This window comes from Myotis myotis, unplaced genomic scaffold (genome assembly GCF_014108235.1).
Source record: "Myotis myotis isolate mMyoMyo1 unplaced genomic scaffold, mMyoMyo1.p scaffold_m19_p_1, whole genome shotgun sequence".
NCBI lineage: Eukaryota > Metazoa > Chordata > Mammalia > Chiroptera > Vespertilionidae > Myotis > Myotis myotis.
In genome coordinates this window covers 180,180,463-180,203,017 of record NW_023416313.1, presented here as the reverse complement: position 1 = coordinate 180,203,017, position 22,555 = coordinate 180,180,463, and the positions used below count along the sequence as shown (strand labels likewise).

Genomic DNA, 22,555 nt, shown 5'->3' with positions numbered 1-22,555 from the left:
CTAGGATTCTCCCCTAACCTAAATCCCATAAACAGTTGCCTGGCGTAAAGGTAAAATCCAAAGGCATTTAAACAGAGTACAAGCTGTTATTCAATCTTATTCTTTCAGCAAATATTTTACTCAAAAAGTCATGGCATCTGCAACATCTTGCTTAAGAAAAATGATGATAAATATACCAATATTCTGTATTTAAGGGAAAGTGGCGAAAGAGCTGTTCCCAGAAAGTCCTCAGAACGTCAGCACAAACCTGGAAAGGGAAGTGGGCAGGTTACAGTGGAGGGCTATGCAGGGCGTTTGTAGCTGTGCCAACGTGGGGGTGGAGGCGGGGGGGGGGGGGGAACAAAAAAAAAAAACTTGCTCAGAAAAGATGCAAAGCCCTGCTCACCCAAGCCTGAACTCAAAGGGGTCCCTCAAAGCGCTACTCGAGGCAGGGGAAACTGCTTCCTCCAGGAGGACGCGAACTGGAGGCAGAGGCAGGTCCCAGGGGCTCGGCGACCCCTCCTTCCATTCCCATAACCTCTCCCACGTTACACAGGTGACCCAGAGCCGCCCCGAGGCAACGGGGACCTCCTTCCCGCGCCGCCACCCGGGGAAGCAGCCAGAGCGCGGGGACGCTCTCACTGGGCCCGTCGCCATGGTGACCACCGGAGCCCCGCCCCTTCCTCACTACGTGGCCCCACCCCCTCCAAACCCGGAAGCGGGAGAGAGGCTGCCAATGCGCGGACGTTTCGGGAGGAGGGAGCGGGGCGGCCCAGGTTCGCTCGGCCGCGCGCCCCGCCCCTCGGAGGCCGGCGGTCCTGTGCGTCCCCACTGCCTGCGGCGCCTGCGGGTCTGAGCGCTCCGGCCGCCGCCCCCGCGCGGGCCCAGCCACCTCCCGGCCCGCTCGGGTCCTGGAGGGAAGAGCCGCCTGGGGAGGAGGGGAGCGGACGTGGGGGCGGCCACGGCAGGTGAGGGATGAGCGAGGCCCCGGGAGCGGGGGAGTGGTGTGCGGTGTGTATGGGGTGGCAGGTGAGTGTGTGTGTAGTGTGAGCTGCTGTCCCAGTCGGTGTGACTTTGTGAGTGGGCCGATCCTTGTGACCATGCACGTGATCATATGTCCGTGTGTGTGTGTGTGTGTGTGTGTGTGTGTGTGTGTGTGTGTGAGAGAGAGAGAGAGAGAGAGAGAGAGAGAGAGAGAGCGCGCTGAAGTCTGAGTTCGTGGGGGTGGTCGGCTTGCGATGGCCCTGCCTTTGTGTGGCTGTCACCGGTGGGCCTGGGGGAAGATGGGGGTCCGTGTGGAGGTCGTCTAGGGTGAGGGTGGGGCGCTTGACAGGGCACCCTCCTGTAATCCCCTCCTGGGCTCGCTGCTGCAGCCCGGGAACATGCTTTTCTGTAAACTTTTAAGAACTCTGAGCAGAGACCAGTTCTTTGGGAGATCGGCCTCAGCCTGAAAGTGACAGGTGACTTTGTCATTGCTGAGTAGGGCCAGGTGTGAGACTGGTGACTGGGGGCTGAGAGAGTGTCTCTCTTTTCCTCTCGTTTTCCTGGGGAGTGGTGAGTTCTTGCTTCTCCACCTACAATGTTGCAGCTCCTGTTAGCACAAAGGCGTAACTTAATAGCTGTGTGCGATTTTCCAGAAGCTTGTGTACGGAGACAGGACAAGATGAGGTGTCACAGAAGAAATGTCAAGTAGGCAACTTTTCCTCCCACGAGGGTTAGAAGATAATGAGAGAGAGAGATAAGTCTTCCCCTGTAGATATCAAAAAAAAGATAGCTATTTTCTGATGTGGTAAGGTACGGGAGACTTGCTTTAAAAGCCAATTGCATCTCCTGGAGACTCTCGGGTTCAGTATTTTGTTATTGTGGTGTCAATAACAATCCTAGGTTGTGCATATGTAGATCAACTACAGATTGAGATAAAGGTTCAGAAAACCTCTGAGTAGTTAAGCTAGCTATGTGACAGATATTGGTAAAGGTGATTTCGTTGGCTGTAAACAGGCAGGTTCTGCTGAAACTGAGCCATAAATGCTGGTGATTCTCGGTGCACACTCACCACTGGCAGTTTTACTGACAAGCAGCACCAGGGAGGACCAGGTGGCCACAGCTCTCCCCGGGGGAGGGGCTTCCTTGGGCAAGAAGAAGGCTGATCTCTGCGGCCCTTTCCCTCCCAGCATGAACAGGTGCTTTTGTTTCGGTGGAGAATTGACTTGTGAGAGATCAGATCAGTGTTGAGCTCGTGGTCCACATTCTTTCTTTTTTTAATACCGACCAGTTTGGTCACAATCTCAGTTAACCTTTTTTGCCATATACGGAATGTTCTTCTTGTGACTTGGAAATGTACACCCCTGTAGTGAATGAAAGAGAGTTGGGAGAACAAACTTCCTTTTCATGCTGCTCACAGCTGCTTTCCCTTTGCAGCATGAGCTTTTTTTTCACTTAGATGTCAGTTGGTCATATGCAGCATTTGCTGTCTGTCTTACCTTTTATGTGCTGCCAGACTAGCACAAGTGTTAAAATCACTTGCCTCTACAAAAATGTAGTCACAGGACTCGCTCCAGCAAGATTAGTTATAAAATGTTAGGATGCTGGAGTGGTTGTGAATAATATTGAGGACTGTGGTAAGGAATATCTTTCTATTTATTGCTATGGGAAGAAGTGGATGACAGTGAATGTATGTGCCTGTGTACAGTAGTTTGGTTAGTCCATTGCAGTTGATTGCAAACTGTGAATAATTTGTTTTATGCCAAGTTTGGTAAATCTAGAAGGAAGCTTTCTGCTTTTAATTAGCTAAGGTGTTTTATAAATCTATTGGGTAGATTTTTATTTTTTTATTTTTATTTTTTTGCTAAACATGTTTTTGATGTTTTCTTCTTTAAAATGGTAATTGTTTATAGTAATGCAGTAATAAAAAATGTCTCTGTTAGGAGCTATTTATATGATATAGGAATATTTCAAGTCTGTCCAGGTTGAAAATATTCCAGAATTAACTATATATGCTAGCTGCTTTCAATTAAAAGTGATAAGCAGCTCAGAGAAAGGCTATAGTTCAAATTAAGATTTTTAACATGTTAATCTTTAAGGGAAAATGGATATGCAAAGAATGATTTTCTTTATTTCAGTATGAATAAAAACTATATGTGTGCACAGTGATTTTCAGGATAAGACTGGCTAATGATTTTCTTGGTACTTTAGAGCAATTTATAATTTTAACAAATTTTTCTAAAAGTACCATCTTAGCATTGAGAGAAGAGACCATTATTATAATGTCGAGGTTGTAAATCAAGTTTAATATTGGATGTCTACATTTACCATTTCCTTGGGGTTCAATTTAGTAATCCCTCAAGGTTAGAGATAACAGTTGAGACTGCTGAGTGCCCTGTGTGACTGAGGGAAAAGATGTGGAGATCCAAGGAGGAAGAGCTCCCCATTGGTTTTATTTATTTATTTTTAATATATTTTTGTATTGATTTCAGAGAGGAAGAGAGAGGGGGAGAGACATAAAAACGTCAATGATGAGAGAAAATCATTGATCAGCTGCCTCCTGCAAGCCCCACTCTGGGGATCGAGCCAGTGACCCAGACATGTGCCCTGACCAGGAATTGAACTGTGACCTCCTGGTTCATAGGTTGAAGCTCAACCACTGAGTCATGCTCGCTGGGCGAGCTCCTTTGGTTTTAGAATCCCCTGCCTCTGGTCAGTCCAGAGAAGCCCCTCTAAAATGACAGCTCAGAGTCAGCCCAGAAATCAAACCCTAAGATCCCAAGCTCATCCTAGCCCTCCTAGGAAATCCAGGCTTGCCCTGGGGTAGAGGACAGGGTACATTGTAGGTGTTTGAATCCTTCGAAACCAATGGGTGGAAGTTCCCTGTTTGGCAGTAAGAATCTACAACAGGGAACTATAATTTCAGATTCCTGTTATGACATAACACGCATGCCTGAGCAAAGAGACCAGCCTTTAAATGGAAGATGCTCAGCCAGTTCAGCACCCATAGTTGCCCAAGTTAGAAGGGACTCTAGGATTGCCTAGTTCAGTCTCCTTAGGACATAGTCATTCGTCAACAGATGATGCCTGCTGTGTGCCAAGCACTGTTCTAGGTGTTGGAGATACCATGGTGAAACAGTCATAGGTGAGAAAACTAGCCCAGAGAGGGTCAGTGACTGTTCTAAGGTCACAGAATTATAAAAGCTAGAGATCACTAATCCCACAACAAAAGACCACACATTTTTTTGTAAAGGCACATGTTTTGTTTGGTTGCTAGTTCTAGTGCCTTCAAGCCTACCCTCATGTATTATCATAGATCTTTGGAGGATATTAGATCATTTTTAATCACACTAGTATGAACAGCAATTTTCCTGTATTTTGCATTAAGAGCTACATGTGAGGTTCTGAAGTTATGTTCCACTACAGTTAGATTTGTGGTATTTGGTGAATTGATCAGGAAGCAGGCTTATTAGTACATTAACTCCTTTCTTTAGTGGGGACTATTCCCTATAATTCTATCAGACAGAAACATCTTTACTAAGATGGATTTAATAAGATATTGTCAAAAGATAGGGGGTGGCACTGCACTTTGGAATCATTTAACTAGGACAGGCAGTCTGGTGTCAGAAAAGACTGTCCTGCATCTGGTCCTGGCTCTGAATTAGCCGTGGCCTCTCCGGTAAGGCGTTTACATTTTCTAGACCAGATTTCTCTTTTGAAAGAACTAGAGGTGTGAATAATTATCTCTCAAGGCCCCTTCCTGCTCTATGATGCTGGCATTTCACCAAATTGTTTTTTGTGCTTTAAGTATATGTCAGCAAGTTAAAAATAGCCCATTTCCTCAGTTTTACCTTTTAAAGTATGCATTGTTGATATAGCTAGACCAAACTGTACATTTAGTTCTGATGTGAACATGAATTATTGACATGAAACATCACATGCTTTTATTTCAGGGTTAACCTCCATTTCAGCTAATCATGGGAGAGATTAAAGTCTCTCCTGATTATAACTGGTTTAGAAGTACAGTTCCCCTTAAAAAGGTATGTATGGTTTTACTACACTTCTTATTTCCAAAATCTTATATTGTTTTTGTGTGTGATTTAGATGTTATGTCTTATAGTGTTTGAGAGTAAAGGTTATTGCCAAGTATCATGACTTTGGGTTTCAGAGCATAAAGTTTGCCCCTACTCTGTCAAGTACAGTCAACTTTTGAGGCTCATTCAAGAGTAAAAGTGCATATAAATTACTCATTATTTTATAATTACTTTTACATATTCAAGCAAGCAAGAATATGTGTACTCCTTAGTGTAGTTTAGTGGAAAACTTACAGCAATAGCAACTATACAGTAAGGGCAGTCAGATTCTATTATAAAGCGTTTTTCTGTTCCTCAGATTTAAGATTCACAGTGGGTTACATTAGAGATTCTCTGTTAGCAATGATTTACTCACTCTGCCATGGTCATCTTCTGGAAACTTTATTTCCCTGGGATGTCCAAAAGCACCAAACGCTTATTTTGAAATTTCACTTTTGACTCTGAGTCCCAGATTAATCCTAAATATTTTGGGATCATACTAGACAAAGGCTGTTCACGTCACAGGATAAAATCTTTGCTTATCCCCTTGCAAAAGTATTAAGAGTACTATAAAAAAAAAAAAAGAGTACTATGATCTAACGATCATCTATGTCTGTGTTATTTTGTCAAGGTAGACAGTTGTGGAAGTAATCATGCAAATTTGAGTTAATAACAAAATTACTCTCCATATAAAAATTTGAGACACAGTTTTCCAAGTATAGACAGAATACCTGCTATATAACTGGCACTGTTGTAGGAAGTCCCCAGATATCGTATTTAATTCTTTTCAATAGTTTAACAAAGTGGGTAGTGGTGTGCCCATTTTATAGATGAGAAAACTGAGATTCACAGTGGTTAGCTTGTTCAAGGTTGCCCAAGTTCGAAGGGATTCTAGGATTGTCTAGTTCAGTCTCCTTAGGACATAGTTACTCATTTAGTCAACAGATCATGCCTGTTATGTGCCACACACTGTTCTATGCTAATAGGTTTGGGATTAAAATCAAATTAATCTGACTTCAAAGCTGGGAGTACTTGGCTGCTTACCAAAGGGAGCTCCCTTTCTTCTTGCTGCCGGGAAAGCACTGCCCGTGCTGAAGGAATTGGCCTCTGGAGTCCCCCTACTTCGTCCCATCCCTCAGCTTAACTCACGTGAGCTCCTCTTGATGGACTCACTTAACAAGCCGATCACCAGACCCAGAACAACCCACACCTGTCTAAATAGTCTAAGAAGCAGTTATAGGGAGTTGTTTTATTGGTGTGATTTTCTGCAGTTGTCAGGTCAATTTGGCCCACAAAAGTCATGATAAACTTGCTTGATACATTTTGTGGTGCTAGATTACAAATTATCAAGCAGATATTGTGACTTCTAAAGGAATTCTGACAAAATTGCCATTCAGAGAACTCTGAGGAAGTTGAAGGGATAAACAACCTTTGTATTTATGGCTTATATTTAGAACATACTATGTCAGTTATATCTCAATAAAACTGGGGATGGGGATGGGGGAGAGACATAAAAAAGAACATGCTATTTTTTGTTATTTTTCTTCCAAATTGGATTATTGAAATAATTTTCTAGAAAACTTTAGAGATCTTTTCTCATGAATTTTATTACTACAAGATTGAGATTTACTGTGTGCACTGTCAAAGCCATTGATAGATTTTTACCACAATTTCAGCAAAAAGGCATGAAAAGCAAAAATGTGAGCAATGAAATACATAGGACACAAACATGAATGTGAGATTCTGTTGTGACCACCTGTGGCCTGGGCAAGTCCAAAAGGGAGTTGTCAGGGCTCTCTGGACTTTGCCTCACGCTGTTGTCTGCTCTTGGTAACATCAGTGACCATGGTCAGTGTGTTGCCACCCAGAGAGACACCTTGGGGTTCACAGCACTGCCGGCGGGGAGATCTCAGAAAATAGGACCTGGAGGCCTTGAACTTTTTAATGTGAAATTAGGAGGAATATTGATTTGCATGGGCAAACCATTAATGTACTTTTCCAAATACCACCAAAAGTCAAAGAAAACACAAATTAAACTAACACGCAATGAATGATACTAATCGCTAACACTGATTGAACTCTGAGCATCTGCCAGACTCTGTGCTGAGCACTTGAATAATCTCAGCTCACTTAAAGCTCATCGTTTTCCCCTGTTGGGTCAAGAACCATTAAATCAGGAGGGTTTCTGAAGACCTTCCTCCTTCCCACCCACTCCCCCCACCCCACCCCACCCCCCACCCCCGGCAAAAGCCAGTTTTTCCTGTACCCACTCCCCACACCCGACTGAATGATTTGAAACATTCTCCTGGGACAGTGACACCCACCCCTGCCTCATCCCTCCTCTCTAGCAGAAGTCTCGCCTCTGGAAGATTGTTCTAGATCAGGTTCCTGAAGCATCTCCTGAGTGGTACCATCTCTGTCCAGTTTCTCCCTAGGGCCTGAAGTCTTTCTCCCCCTTGCCTCCCCTGTTCACACTCTGACCCTGCTGATCCCAGTCAGTCCTCTGGGCCAGCACTGGAGAATGATTCTGCCAACTGCCCTTCTCCTACACACACGCACACACGTATGGGGAGGAAGCAAGATGCCATGTACAGAGTTTACTGTTTAATGGTAAACAAAATAGATTTCCTATAATCATAGATGGAAAGGAAAATTAGGAACTGGTAGAAAAAGCAGCTCTTTGGAGGAGTATAAAGCAGTTCTATGGAATGTTTCCTTAGCACCAAAGAAGGGAAAGGAGACCAAAGCAGTTTATTTTATGTACTAATCTGGCGTGACCCCTCCCGACAGGTTACCTTTTAACAAACAAGGCGGTGGTATTAAAATGGTCAGCAAAATTATAGTGTGAAGTTAACAGTGCAAAAACCAAATCTGTAAGACTTACCCTTTTTTTATATATATAACTTTCCCTCCAGATTATCGTGGATGATGATGACAGTAAGATATGGTCGCTCTATGATGCAGGTCCCAGAAATATTAGGTGTCCTCTCATATTTCTCCCCCCAGTCAGCGGAACTGCAGATGTATTTTTCCAGCAGATTTTGGCTCTGAGTGGATGGGGTTACCGGGTGATAGCTGTAAGTATTATTGATTCAGTATTCCGGTTCAGGTCCACATTTTGTGGGGGGGTTGTGCTTCTATTTCTGATCAACTCTAGTGACGGGCACATTTTTTATTGACGTAAGGTACTGTTTTCCTTTTTTAAAAGTGAGATGAAGCCTTGTGAAGGGAGGTGGTATGGTACACAGACATACAGAGATGCAAAGGGGCAGACCTCCGTCGGAAGCTTTCTGCACTCCCAGCTTTTCTGTGCATTCTCTCCTGTCCCTCTTCTCACAAGTCTGATCAGTAGGAAGCATTGGCCTTGTTCGTAGGTGAAGAAACCGTGGTCCCGGCCATTTTAGTGATTGCCTCGGGTCACACAGCCAATAGGTGGTGGAGGGAGAACCAAGCCCAGTCTTCTGACTCCATTTCCCCTCCTCGTTTATTACTCCACTGCTTTCAGGGGAGGCGAGCATGGAATGTTCGACAGCAAAGAGATCTAACACTGGGTGACTGGGAGCTTCCTGAGTCTTCTCTGAGAAAGGCTGGTGGGGAGGGCACTGTTGCTGTGACATTTCTTGGCATGCCTCAGCTGTAACCACAATGGCCAGTGATGGCGAACCTATGGCACGCGTGTTAGAGGTGACAAGTGAACTCATTTTTTTGGTTGATTTTTCTTTGTTAAATGGCATTTAAATATATAAAATAAATATCAAAAATATAAGTCTTTGTTTTACTATGGTTGCAAATATCAAAAAATTTCTATATGTGACACGGCACCAGAGTTAAGTTAGGGTTTTTCAAAATGCTGACATGCCGAGCTCAAAAGTTTCGCCATCACTGATCTAAAGCACAGATCTTTTTAAATTAAAGGTTTTAGCCCTGGCCAGGTGGCTCAGTTGGTTGGAGTGTCGTCCCATAGGTTTTGGGTTCAATCCTGTATGGGAGACAGCTGATCAATGTCTCTTTCTCTCCCTCCTTCCCTCCTCCCTCCACCCTAATATTTCTCTCTCTCTCTCTCTCTCTCTCTCTCTCTCTCTCTCTCTCTTTCCTTCTCTCTCTCTCTCCTCCCCCCCTCCCTCTCTCTCTCTCTCTCTCTATCCTCTCTCTGTTAGGGTATCATCTTACTCAAATTTTCTGCTAGGAAGAGTCTGTTCTCCATGCTGTCTCAAAATAGCAGAATCTTATCCACAAATGGAATTTTAATAGTAAAAGTAACACAAATTTTAAAAGTACATCAAATCTGAAATGATCCCATAATTTACATGGCAGTATTTATTCTAATGATTTATTAATGACAAAGTGCATGTAAGTGCTTAAAACAACAAGCCTGTCAGATGGGTTTTACATATTATTAAAGAGAGGGAATTATTAGGTGACAAGACTGAGTACCCTAGAAAAGAGTTAGTGACTTTATTTCTTTTTTCCCCTCATCATCAGCATTAATAGATGGGTGACTTAGGGTCAAGCACCATACTTTTTTGGTCACACAATAAAAAGTTCAGGAAATCATACAGACTAAGTCAATGGAAAAAAAGGACCAATTTTATTGAATGCTCCCTTAAAGAAATGCTACCCAAAAGAGAGGGAGCTCTCCTTAGAACAGGTTTTGTTCCCAGTTCTCCTGAGCCACAACTCAGAATGAATTTAGATCTAAGGAAAAGCAGTATTTCTTTACTTGGATGGGCTCTGCTCTGTGTACCTTTAAACCTCAGAGTCTCTCACTATTTGTAAAGGAAGTTGATGTGAGTTGAAATTGTTATTCACATAATATCACTAGAATGTGCTTACTTTTTATTCTTAAAATTGGTCTGTTAGATAAAATGTGAATTTTGAAGTTTAGGAAAAGGTGAGAAACATATTTACATATTTTGAATAAGGAGCAAAGCTTGAGCAACTGAGAAATGCTATTATGAGAGTCCTAAATTTTTCAGATATATGAGTTTAAAAAATAAAAATAGATTAGTTCATTAAAAATAAATTAATTTTTTTATTATTTCAGTTGCAATATCCAGTTTATTGGGACCATCTTGAATTCTGTGATGGATTCAGAAAGCTTTTAGACCATTTACAATTGGATAAAGTGAGTACCATGAAACTAATTACTTGCGTGTGACTTTAATGCAACATTTGCATTATAAAGCCTAGTGTTGTTTTTCTCTTATTTTTTAAATAAAATCTCCTTTGAGATAAAAGTCACATACTATACAGTGTACCCCTTTTCAAGTCTATAATTCAAATATTTTTAGCATATTTACAGATATCTGCAGTCATCATCACAGTCAATTTTAGAACACCTTTTTCACTCCAACAAGAAACCCCATACTTAGCAGTCACTACTCACTCCCCCTCCCCCTAACCCTGGCAAGCTGCTCTACCTTCTGTCTCTGTGGAGTTGCTGTTCTGGATGTTTTGTATAAGTGAAATCATACTACATGTGGCCTTTTCTGACTGGCTTCTTTAGCTTAGCATAATGTGTGTGAAGTTCATCCATGTTGTAGATGTAGCAGTACTTCATTTCTTTTTATTGTCAAATAATATCCCATTTATGAATATAGCACATTTTGTGTATCCATTCGTTAGTTGGTGTCCATTTGGACTGTTTCCAGAATATTTGGCTATTATAAATAATGCTGCTGTGAACATTCATGTACAAGTTTTGGTGTGGACAGGTTTTCAGAGAGGAATTACTGAATCATAGTGTTTGGGTTTTTTTTTAAATATGTTTTTATTGATATTTAGAGAGAGGAAGAGAGAGGGATAGAAAGATAGAAACATTGATGAGAGAGAAACATCATCGATCAGCTGCCTCCTGCATACCCCCTACTGGGGATCGAGCCCGCAACCCTGGCATGTACTCTGACTAGAAATCGAACTGGGGAACTCTTGGTTCATGGGTCTATGCCAGTGATGGTGAACCTATGACACGCGTGTCAGAGGTGACACGCAAACTCGTTTTTTTGGTTGATTTTTCTTTGTTAAATGGCATTTAAATATATAAAATAAATATCAAAAATATAAGTCTTTGTTTTACTATGGTTGCAAATATCAAAAAATTTCTATATGTGAAACGGCACCAGAGTTAAGTTAGGGTTTTTCAAAATGCTGACAGGCCGAGCTCAAGGTTCGCCATCACTAGTCTATGCTTAACCACTGAGCCACAACACTTCGGGCCTGAATCGTAGTTTTCTTAAACAGAAACTGCCAGTGGTTTCATTTTCTAATGTAATCTGTGAAGAGTATTTCTTTAAGTTGTATGATTTGTATGTACAGTTGTATTGTTTTTCAAGGGGTGTATACATTGCATTTAAATACAATATTTCCTAAAATTCTAACTGCAATAGATAGTTTAGTCTGTTGGCTAGTAGTGACATTCTCTTCTGCAGTTGGTGACAGTTAAAAATGTGCTGTTGTTTTTTAGATTTATGTTCAGGATTAATCATTGTTGTAAGATCTTCCTTGTGCTTGTTTACAATTAGGTTCATCTTTTTGGGGCTTCCTTGGGAGGCTTTTTGGCCCAGAAATTTGCTGAATACACTCACAAATCTCCCAGAGTCCATTCCCTCATCCTCTGCAATTCCTTCAGTGACACCTCTATCTTTAATCAAACTTGGACTGCAAACAGGTAAGGACGCAAACATTTGGCCAAAATTGTTACTATTTTTGTTCAATGGAATTTTGGAAATGTTGGCTTTTGTGGGTGTTTTTGGTACACCAGGGAGGGAGGTTATTTCTACTTCTGTCTTCTGAAACCACCCTGGCTTTTAAAATTAGAAATAGTCATCTTTGCAAAAGAAAAGAATTGAATGAACTCTGAATTCACCTATTTCATTTACTCTAAACGATTGTGTAGCTTTGTTTAATATGCATTCATAAGCTCTTACAGTTTCTCTTCGGTGCACATGCAGCTATTCTTGTGTTCTACATGTTGCACTTGTTATTTTATGTAAACACTAGAGCCCAAGTGCACGAAATTCATGCACTGGGCGGGGGGGGGGTCCCCTCAGTCTGGACTGCACCCCCTCGCAGTCCGGGAGCCCTTGGGGGATGTCCGACTGACAGCGTAGGCCCGGCAAGGAGCCAGCCTAAGCTGCAGTTGGACATCCTTAGCACTACTGAGGAGGTGGGAGAGGCTCTGGCCACGGCCGCTGCACTCGCCAGCCATGATCCCAGCTCAGGGCTTGTGGCTGAGCAGCGCTCCCCCTGTGGGAGCGCACTGACCACCATGGGGGAAGCTCCTGTGTTGAGCATCTGCCCCCTGGTGGTCAGTATATGTCATAGTGACCAGTCGTTCCGCCGTTCGGTCGGTTTGCATATTAGCCTTTTATTATATAGGATTCTGTGTATTGACTGAAATGGTTTTTTTAGGAATTTGGCTTCTCTCAGTTTTTCATCGTATTCTATTGTAAATCTTTGTACAAATTACTTTTTTTCCTTCCCTTCCTGGGTTATTTCCTTTAGATATGTTCCCCAAAATGGATAGAGTAGAGCAGGGATGGGGAATGTCATTTGGCCTGGCCCTGCCACGGCAGTAGGGGTGAGTTAATTAAACATTTGACCAAACATAGCAGGCTAATTTTTAAGTTGATAATTTTGTATGGCCTGCAAGTGATGTTATAAATATACAAATGGCCCTCGGCAGAAAAAAGATTCCCATTCCTGGAGTAGAGCATTTAGTCTGTCACCAGATGTTCTGCAGGTCATGACACTTAACATGCTAAGCGGCCAGCCTGTTTTGTCTTCGGGATGGAAAGTATAGTGTCAGTCACCGGTGACCGACAGGGCGCTTAGCATGTTAATGTTTATTTGCTTTTCAGAAAGATGGGATGAGGGACTGCTTTGTGGGGCAACCAAGGGCGTACCTGCTTCCTCTGAGCTATCCTGTCATTGATTTTGTCATTTTAAGTAGTTTGATAGGGATCTAATTGTACCTTAAAGCTAACTTAATATGCATTTTGTTTCATTGCTAACAAGGCTAAGCTCTACCCTAAAACATAGCCCAGTGACTGAACATGCCTGTCTGATCAGGTTGGTTTTCACATAATGTTATAGGTAAACGATGTTTTCATGGCTTTCACATCTACTTAAGATTGTACTCTGTTATTTTCCTGAAGTCATCTCAGTAGTTTACTCAGCCTTCATGCAACGATTTCTTGTATTCATTAACTACAGGTACTTCATATCCAGGTGATGTACTAAAAAGTTCATTGATTATGTTTGATGATTTTTTAAAATCTTCATCTGAGGACAGGTTTGGGTTTTTTTTTTTTCTTTTTAAATTTTTATTTATTGATTTTTTTTTTCAGAGAGGAAGAGAGAGAGAAATATCGATTTGTTGTTCCACTTATTTATGCATTCATTGGTTGATTCTTGTATGTGCCCTGACCAGGATCAAACCTGCAATCTTGGTGTACTGGGATGATGCTCTAACTAGCTAAGCTACCCAGCCGGGGTCTGAGGACATGCTTTTATTGACGAGAGAGAGAGAGAGAGAGAGAGAGAGAGAGAGAGAAAGAAAGAGAAAGAGAAAGAAAGAGGAACATTTGTGAGAGAGTAAAACCAATCGGTTGCCTCCTGCACGTGCCCGCACCAGGGATCAAATCCGCAACCTGGGTATGTGCCCTGACTGGAATTTGAACCCAAGACTTTTTCGTGCATAGGAGACACTCCAACCAACTCAGCCAACCGACCAGGGCTGAATGATTTATAATGTTTCAATTGTCAGAAGCCATTTTGTATTCTTTGCATATTAGCTACTTAAAAAAAAAAAAAAATATATATATATATATATATATATATATATATATATTTTTTTTTTTTTTTTTTTTTTTTTTGATTTCAGAGCAAGGAAGGGAGAGAGAGATAGAAACATTAATAATGACAGAGAGCCTTAGCTGGCTTGGCTCAGTGCGTAGAGCATCGGCCTGCTGACTGAAGAGTGCTGGGTTTGATTCCGGTCAAGGGCACATGCCCGGGTAGTGGGATTGATCCCCGAATCAATGATTCTCTCTCATCATTGCTCCCTCTCTCTCTCTCTCTCTCCCCCCCCTCCCTTCCTCTCTCTCTCCCCCCCTCCCTTCCTCTCTGAAGTCAATAAAAATATTTAAAAAAAAAATAATAATGACAGAGTATTATCAATCAGCTGCTTCCTGTACTCCCCCTACTGAGGATTGAGCCTGCAACCCAGGCAATTGACCTAAGAGCTGAACTATGACCTCCTGGTTCATGGCTCAGCACTCAACCATTGAGCCACACTGGCTGGGCATATTAGCTACTTTTTAACAAATATCTGAGCGTTTACTATATGCCATACACTGAGGTCAAAGAGGTGAGCATACACAACAGGATCCACTCCCCATAATGCACACCTAGGCATCAGGCCTTTTTAGAAGATAAGAAAGCTTTGGGGGTGAGGTGGAGAACGTAGATAAGTGAAAGAGAGCCGACTGTCCTTGTGAGGGAAGCTCAGCTTCCAACAAGGCCATTCTACTGAGAATATGCATCAGAAGGTGATCTGCACCTTTTGTAAGTCATTTTCAGTGCAGGCTTAGAGAAATCAGTGTTTTACCCTGATATGGTGGCTCTCAGCATTTGTAATTAATAGAATACCATTAATATAATTAATATCAACCAATTATTATTAATATCAATCAAAAATCACATAGAAATCCATAAAGATGGAATTGCCTTGAATTAGACCAGTGGAATCTAATAGTATCAAACTTTGGGAGGTACACTAACTCTCATTGTGCTAATTTGAAATCTATTTTGAAATATCAGTCAATCCAAAGGTGATGTAAATGTGAAGGTTGGTATCTTAGGTTTTCAGTCTTCTATAAGAAATAGGTTAGCACTAGAAATACGGTTTAGCAATTAGGAAAAAAAAGTCTTGGAATCATCAGAATGTCTACCTCGGTACAATTATTTTGAAATATATAAAAGGTTAATATGCTAAGTCTGACCAGTTGCTATGGTGCACACTGACCACCAGGGGGCAGACGTCAATGCAGGAGCTGCCGTGACGTGCAATGGCACCACGGACCTGGCGCCTACAAAGCAACACTTGGCTTCCCCCAAGTGGGACACAGGCCCCACTACCTCAGAGCGACAGCCCACCAAATCACAGCCGATGCTGCCGAGACCCCATGGTGCAAAATGCGGCCCACAGCCCAGCCCAGCCCAGAAATGGGCACTGTGGGCGCTGGGTAATGGCATCACATATCAACATCCAGCTTCTTCTCCCTAGTGACAACTAGCCTCCTTGCAGTTTCTTCAGCCCAGGAACATGACTTGCTTTATAGCCAGGTGCAAACATTTCACACTTTAACCAAATGTCTGTGAAGCATTTTCCCATGCCTCATCTCATTTGATCCTCACAGAAGTCCTGGAGTAGGTAGATAGGAAACTCGATGGAATCCCATTTTCTTTTCATTAGCTGGAAAACGGAGATTTAGAAAGCTTAGAAACTTGACCCGACTGAAAAGAAGTAAGAAATGGTGGACCTTGAAAATGACTTCAGGTTTTCTCACTGCGCAGAATATAGTCAAACACTGCTGCAGTTAAATATTTTACCCTGTGTTCTCCCTGCGTGATCTACAATAATCATCTTCTTCATATTATATTTGTCAACTGTGTTGCTGACAATTACCTGACAGAGAAGTTGGGGTGCTTCATTGGGCTGGAAAAAGTTTAGCTGCATCAGAAAGCAGGTCTAATTAAGCAAGTATATATATATAAAAGGCTAAGTTGACTCACGCATGTGCAATACATACAAATCTCTCCCTGGCGCCAATTGCATGCATGTGTTTTGATCTGTCATTGTCGATTGTGAATTTGGTTGACACTTCTATTATAGAGAAAGGGCGAATAGTGTTTTAAAATAGTTCTTATAATTAACTTCCTCTCAATGTGCACAAATCCATTCACTGGGCCACTAGTCACTTATAATTATTTAAATCCTCAAAAGTTTAGTCATATTAAACATAATTCTTTGGGAGCTTGGGAAAGTGTATATAAAAACAAGATGCTGGGCGCTTTGAAAGAAGGGACTAGGTCTTTTTATCTCTAGATCCTAAGTAGCTAATATAGCAACACTTCAGGGTTGAATAAATATTTGCTATTTATGTGTAGTCTTGGAAATTAAATGATCAGGTCTTTGTTTTACAGCTTTTGGCTGATGCCATCATTTATGCTCAAAAAAATAGTTCTTGGAAACTTTTCATCTGGCCCAGTGGACCCTGTGATGGCTGATGCCATTGATTTCATGGTGGACAGGGTAAGGATTGCAGCATTGGGGTGGGGACACCTTATACTGGGAGTTTTCATGTTTGCTTGGTTCCTGAAGAAACATCTGTCTCATTGAGGATGTATTAAAGGTGCTTGTTGAGTAGCCTTCTGTATTAATATATTACTGCTGGTAATTCCTCAGAATCATTGTGGGGAACTTTTCAAAATACAGATTCCAGACTGTCAAACTGAAATTCCTGGGCATTGGACCTGGGATTCCTATATTTTTATTCCACTCCCCACTCCGACCTTCCCGAGATGAATCTGAGGTAGCAGCTCTGTAGGCTTGCATTTATTCATTTACTAGAGGCCCAGTGCACAAAATTTGTGCAAGGGGCTTGGCCCTCACAGCCCTGGCTTCCTCTGGAAGGTTGTCCGGAAGGACGTCCGGCTATCTGGTCTAATTAGCATATTATGTCTGGTCTAATTAGCATATTATGTTTTTATTATTATAGATTTTTAAAATTTTATTTATTGATTGTTTTAGAGAGAAGGGAGAGAAACATCAGTTTGTTCTACTTATTTATGCATTCATTGGTTGATTCCTGTACGTGCCCTGACTGGGGAGCAAACCTGCAACCTTGGCATATCCGGACGACACTCTAACCAATTGAGCTACCCAGCCAGCACTAGACTTGCATTTAGAAACTACTGGGCTAGTTAATATTTCTGAGGTCTTATCCAGCTCTAAGATCTCCTAAATGTTTATCTGTTGTCTTTTTTGTTGTTGTTGTTAATCCTCACCTGAGGATATTTTTCCATTGATTTTTTAAAAGAGTGGAAGTGGGGGGGGGGGGGGGGGGGAACGTCGATGAGAGAGAGAAATGTCGATGTGAGAGAGACACATAGATTGGTTGCCTCCCACACGCACCAGGGCCAGGAATCGAACCCGTAACTGAGGTACGTGCGCTTGACTGGAATCGAACCTGGAGCCCTTCAATCCGCGGGCTGCCATCTATCCACTGAGCCCAACTGGCAAGGGCTATTTGTCGTCTTGGAGCTGCGGGAGTTTGCTTGCTGCCCATGGCACGGAGTTGAAGAAGCAGTTCAGGTGGAAGACTGTGAAAGGCCAGGTTCCCAGAACAGGAAAATGCCACCACCGGAGAGGCCTATTTGATGGCTCTCAGATACATGTGTTTCCTTGCCAGTGACCTTCCTGGCCCCCTGACACATGATCCCTCTTTTAGAAGCACAAATACTATCTGTGGATTTAATGGAAATGTGAAAAACAAAATCAATTCAAAAACTTTACCTGTGGCCGAAACCGGTTTGGCTCAGTGGATGGAGCGTCGGCCTGCGGACTGAAGGGTCCCGGGTTCGATTCCGGTCAGGGGCGTGTGCCTGGGTTGCGGGCATATCCCCAGTGGGAGGTGTGCAGGAGGCAGCTGATCGAAGTTTCTCTCTCATCGATGTTTCTAGCTCTCTGTCTCTCTCCCTTCCTCTCTGTAAAAAATCAATAAAATATGTTAAAAAAAAACACAAAAAAACTTTACCTGTGTTTCTTTCTGTAGCTGGAAAGTTTGGGTCAGAGTGAACTGGCTTCGAGACTTACCCTGAATTGTCAAAATTCTTATGTGGAACCTCATAAGATTCGGGACATCCCTGTAACCATCATGGATGTAAGCTTCCTTTTAAGTAAAATAGATGCTTTATCTTTTTAAATGTGTATGTCAAGGTCCTCCTCATAATTATTTTATAATGTTTCAATGTTTTTCAAAGGCAGCTTGGATTTTTTTAAATCTCTTCAGCTTCCTTAATTCCAAAGCAATCTGTTTATTGTTTACTCTATATTTTTCCTGGCAGGGTTAACCCAATCGAAATCAGAATAAATTTAAACAAACGTGGTAATTCTTACCCATTTTGGTGTATTTATTTTTATTCTTATCAACAGATATTACACTTTAGCTATTACATATCTGGGCAGCTAAGAGAAGGTGTCTCAGGAGGGCAGCAAATCAAGAATTCCATGAAGTCTAATTAGTGCAAAAACTTCTTATGTTTTTGAGTTGTGGTAAATTATACATAATAAAATTGACCACTTTAACCATTTTTGAGTGTACAGTTCAGTGGCATTAAGTACATTTACAGTGTTGTACAACCATCACCATTATCTAGTTCTAGAATTTTTCATCATCCCAAACTGAAACTCGGTACCTATTAAACAGTAACCCCCCCATTGCTCCCTCCTCCTAGTCCCTGCAGCCAGGTTGTAGCATGTATTAGCATGTCATTCCTTTTTAAGGCTGAATAGTATTCCATTGTATGTGTATACCACATTTTATTTATCCATTCACCTGTTGATGAACATTTGGGTTATTGCCACCTTTTGGTTATTGTGAATAATGCTGCTCTGAACATGGTTGTGCAAATGTCTGTTTGAGTCTGTACTTAAATTCTTTGGGGTCTATACCTGGAAGTGGAATTGCTGAGGTCATATGGTGACTCTGTGTTTAGCTTTTTGAGACACCACGAGATCGTTGTCCACCCTGACTGTGCCCTTTTACATCTCCACCAGCAATGCACCAGGGTTCCAGTTCCATATCCTCACCGACACTTGTTCTTTTCTGTTGTTTTGATTATAATGACCATCCTAGTGGATATGAAGTGGTATTTTGTTGTGGTTTTGGCTTATAGTTTTAAAAAAATATCATATAACTATCTTGCCTCAAAAATAGATTTATTCTTAAATTCACGGTATTTTATTTATTTATTTATTTTTAAATATATTTTATTGATTTTTTTACAGAGAAGAAGGGAGTGGGACAGAGAGTTAGAAACATCGATAAGAGAGATTGATCAGCTGCCTCCTGCACACCCCCCACTGGGGATGTGCCCGAAACCCAGGTACATGCCCTTGACCGGAATTGAACCTGGGACCCTTGAGTCCGCAGGCCGACGCTCTGTCCACTGAGCCAAACCGGTTCAGCAAATTCAGGGTATTTTAAAAAGTTGATTTTGTCAGAAAATTATTCATTATAAGCATGATAACTTGTTATCATTTTCCACTGTAATCTCTACATTCTGACATTCGCCATGACACTGAGCAACCTTTAAGTACTCTCGGTGGAATGTCTGCTCCTCATGGACCTCATTTGACCTGCTTGCTCATCTTTTAAAACGGCCTACCACTTGGGTACATGGTCACGGAAAACTGTCTCTAAGCTTTAGCAAGATGAGATGCATTTTTTTGTTTCTTTTAAATTACTTTTTAAAAAACATTTTTGCATATGTGTGTAAACATCAGTTTGTGTGGCATTGAAAAATGTTTAGAATCATATGCCCCAAACTTCTAGCAATGGCCCCTCCAGGGAAGGATCTGGACTTTTTCTCATACTTGCAAATTTTTTTGGATTTTTTTGGATTTCTTTACTGAGCATATACTACTTATATAGCTGTTATTAACATAGTAAAATTTTAAAATTCTTTTGGGGTTTTACGATCTTTTTGAAATTAAACTGGCATTTTCCAATAATGATTGTTCACTATTAATATTCTGTTCATTTAGTTAGCTATGTTTGAGGAAAAAGGAAATCCACAGAAGAATTTCCTCCTCCCCCCCGACCCCGATCCCCCCCAAAAAAGAATGCAGGAGACATTGGCAGCAAAATCTGTGGCTAATGTCTCATGTTGGATTGGAGTTCCTGGCGATCAGCAAGCAGGAGGAGGTGGCCCCGACTGCACCGGGGTTCAGCAGTATCTCTTCATGGGAAAGAAATGCCTGGGGGGGCACTTTCCAGAATGTGAAAAGAACATATTAAATTACCAGTCAGTTACAACCTTGTCTTTTTTTAAAGGTATTTGACCAGAGTGCACTTTCAACTGAAGCTAAAGAAGAAATGTACAAACTGTATCCTAATGCCCGGAGGGCTCACCTTAAAACGGGAGGCAACTTCCCGTACCTGTGCAGGAGCGCAGAGGTCAATCTCTATGTACAGGTGCGTCCCAGCTTGGAACCCAGAGCACTTTGAACCCAACATGTATGGTTTAAAACATAAAGCCTTTTTTTTTTTTAAATGTGGAGTAAGAGAACTATAGAATTCTCTGTAGGACTGAGGCATTGATTCAATAAAGTCGGTTTGCATGAATAATTTATAGGATAATTTGAGCAGATGTATTAGAGATCCCCAGGTGACTCTGCCCACCATCCCTTTTCTAAGAACAGCAGGCCCATCGCCTCCACACGCTGAAGCACCTTTTGGTAGGAAGTGACCTTGCCTCCTGGACACGGTGACTTCAGTCAGAGCATGACACCAGCCCTGAATGGGGCCCATCTGAGTTCCATGGAGTGACTTCTTGGTCTATTTTTAATGCATTTTTTTAAAAAATTAACAAATTTCATCTATAAATACAGCACCTCTTCATCCTCTACTTAAAGGGTATTAGAATATCGGTGGGAAATGATTGTTTTTGACAATTTGGCAGAAAGTATTAAGAGTCTTAAAAAAAAAACAACCAGTCATGTCCTTTGATCTTGCCATCCACTGTGGAAATGGGTCCTAAGGAGAGGATCCTAAATACAGAAAAGCTTGATGCCCAGAGACATTGAGCGTGGTGCTAGGCAGCAAGCAGAGGCTGGGAGGACCCGCCTCGCAGCAGCAGCGGGGCGGGTAAACCCCTGTTCACGGAGCAGCGCGCACCCCTTCAGATGTTTATCAAGAGTTTGTAGGAACTTGGAGAGGCTGGCTACATGCTAAATGAGGAACAAAGGTCCCAAACTGTGGTTTTTAAAAATACTTCTTTGACTTTTCCATGTTGCCCAATTTTTCTCTAATTAGTAGCTATTATTCTAATTTTAGAGGGACAGAGCGTTTATATACTATGGTGACGTTTAAAATAATGATTCTGCATTTCTACAGATACATTTGCTGCAATTCCATGGAACCAAATATGCGGCCATCGACCCATCGATGGTCAGTGCCGAGGAGCTCGAGGTGCAAAAAGGCAACCTCGGCCTCAGTCAGGAGGAGCAGTAGCTGGCGCTTTGGCTGGTGATGACGAGTGACCCAGCATGTTCCTGTACAATCAGTGACATCAGTGCCCGCCAGTCAGCCTCTCTGTTCAGTTCGTCAGGCTCGCCGGTTATCACTGTTTGGAAGTAGGACTGATGGTCCCCTTTGTGACAGGCGGCAGCTCTTCTGAGCCAGTGTAACTGTTCCCTCTTTGGTTTTTTTAGCTTTTGAATTTGAAGAAGTACTTTTGAAGACTCCATTTTAAGAATTGTGAAAATTTTGCTACCAAAAGTCTTCACCATTGTGTACTTATGTGAATGTTACTTTCTGAGGTTTGCGATTTTGTGGGGGTTTTCCTTGTCTTTTTTTCTTTCTTTCCTTTCTTCCTTTTTATATCATTTGCTATAAATACTGCACATCCAGATCGTGTATTAGAAGGACATTGGTTGTTTCTGTGCTTTCTTGTTATAACTGTTACCAAAGTGCCAAGGTTGTCACCACACCAATTACTCTCCTGCAGATCAACTACTTCCAATTCCTGTTATGCAAATTGTTTTGAGTTTTAGCTGTTGTCTTTCTAGCCATTACAGTCATTTGGAATAAAAATTCAATTTCAGTGACTGGCTTTTATGATTATTATATTGGGCTACACAGACGGGACTTTCTGAGAAGCAGACCATGGTGTTTGCCAATTCAGTGTGACTTTAGGTAACTTACTTAATCTCTCTTAAGCACAGTTTGCTCATTGTAAAATAATAGTAGCTATCATTTATTGAGCAGTTACTCTGTACCAGGTACTTTTCAGACCTTCTTTTTCCTTCCTTAATGAAAAATTTTAAATGCACATAAAATAGAGAAAAATAATATAATGAACCATGTCCCACTCACCTCACTTCAAAAATTATCAAGTCATGGACAGTGCTATGTCATCTCTTATCCCACCATCCCTTCTTCCACACCTACTCCCATCACTGGATTACTTTAAAGCAATTTCTGATACCATATGATTTTATCTATAAGTATTTCTATATGTACCTTCAAGAGATAAAATAACCATAATGCCATTAACATACTTAACAGTTCACCAATAATTCCTTCATATCATTAGTCAATATTCCCATTCATGACTACCTCATAAACGTCCTTTTATGATTGACTTGTTCTAATCAGCTTCCATACAAAGTTCACACTTTGTATTTGATTGAAATCTCTTAAATCTCTTTTAAACTATAATTCCCTCTGCCC

At 41.7% G+C, this 22,555-nt stretch overlaps 1 protein-coding gene across 5 annotated transcripts; it reads left to right on the top strand.

The window, feature by feature from the left end:
- Positions 1–678: 678 nt before the first annotated feature.
- On the top strand, positions 679–21,930 carry SPG21 (SPG21 abhydrolase domain containing, maspardin). Of its 5 annotated transcripts, XM_036304592.1 has the most exons (9): positions 681–947; positions 4,914–5,000; positions 7,949–8,110; positions 10,078–10,158; positions 11,555–11,700; positions 16,242–16,350; positions 17,873–17,980; positions 20,156–20,296; positions 21,218–21,930. In XM_036304592.1, the coding sequence occupies exons 2-9, from the start codon at positions 4,938–4,940 to the stop codon at positions 21,332–21,334; spliced, it is 927 nt and encodes a 308-aa protein (XP_036160485.1). In that variant the 5' UTR covers positions 681–947; positions 4,914–4,937; the 3' UTR covers positions 21,335–21,930. The 5 variants fall into 5 exon arrangements, with proteins under 5 accessions (XP_036160506.1, XP_036160496.1, XP_036160518.1 ...); XM_036304613.1 differs by lacking the exon at positions 17,873–17,980 and having other exon boundaries at positions 679–947; XM_036304603.1 differs by lacking the exon at positions 10,078–10,158 and having other exon boundaries at positions 680–947.
- Positions 21,931–22,555: the final 625 nt, after the last annotated feature.

Excerpts from the sequence above, each read along its gene's own strand:
- SPG21 (XM_036304592.1), top strand. The coding sequence starts at position 4,938 with ATGGGAGAGATTAAAGTCTCTCCTGATTATAACTGGTTTAGAAGTACA. Across the intron at positions 8,111-10,077 it reads GGGGTTACCGGGTGATAGCT|TTGCAATATCCAGTTTATTG; the intron begins GTAAGTATTATT and ends TTATTATTTCAG. Across the intron at positions 10,159-11,554 it reads ACCATTTACAATTGGATAAA|GTTCATCTTTTTGGGGCTTC; the intron begins GTGAGTACCATG and ends GTTTACAATTAG.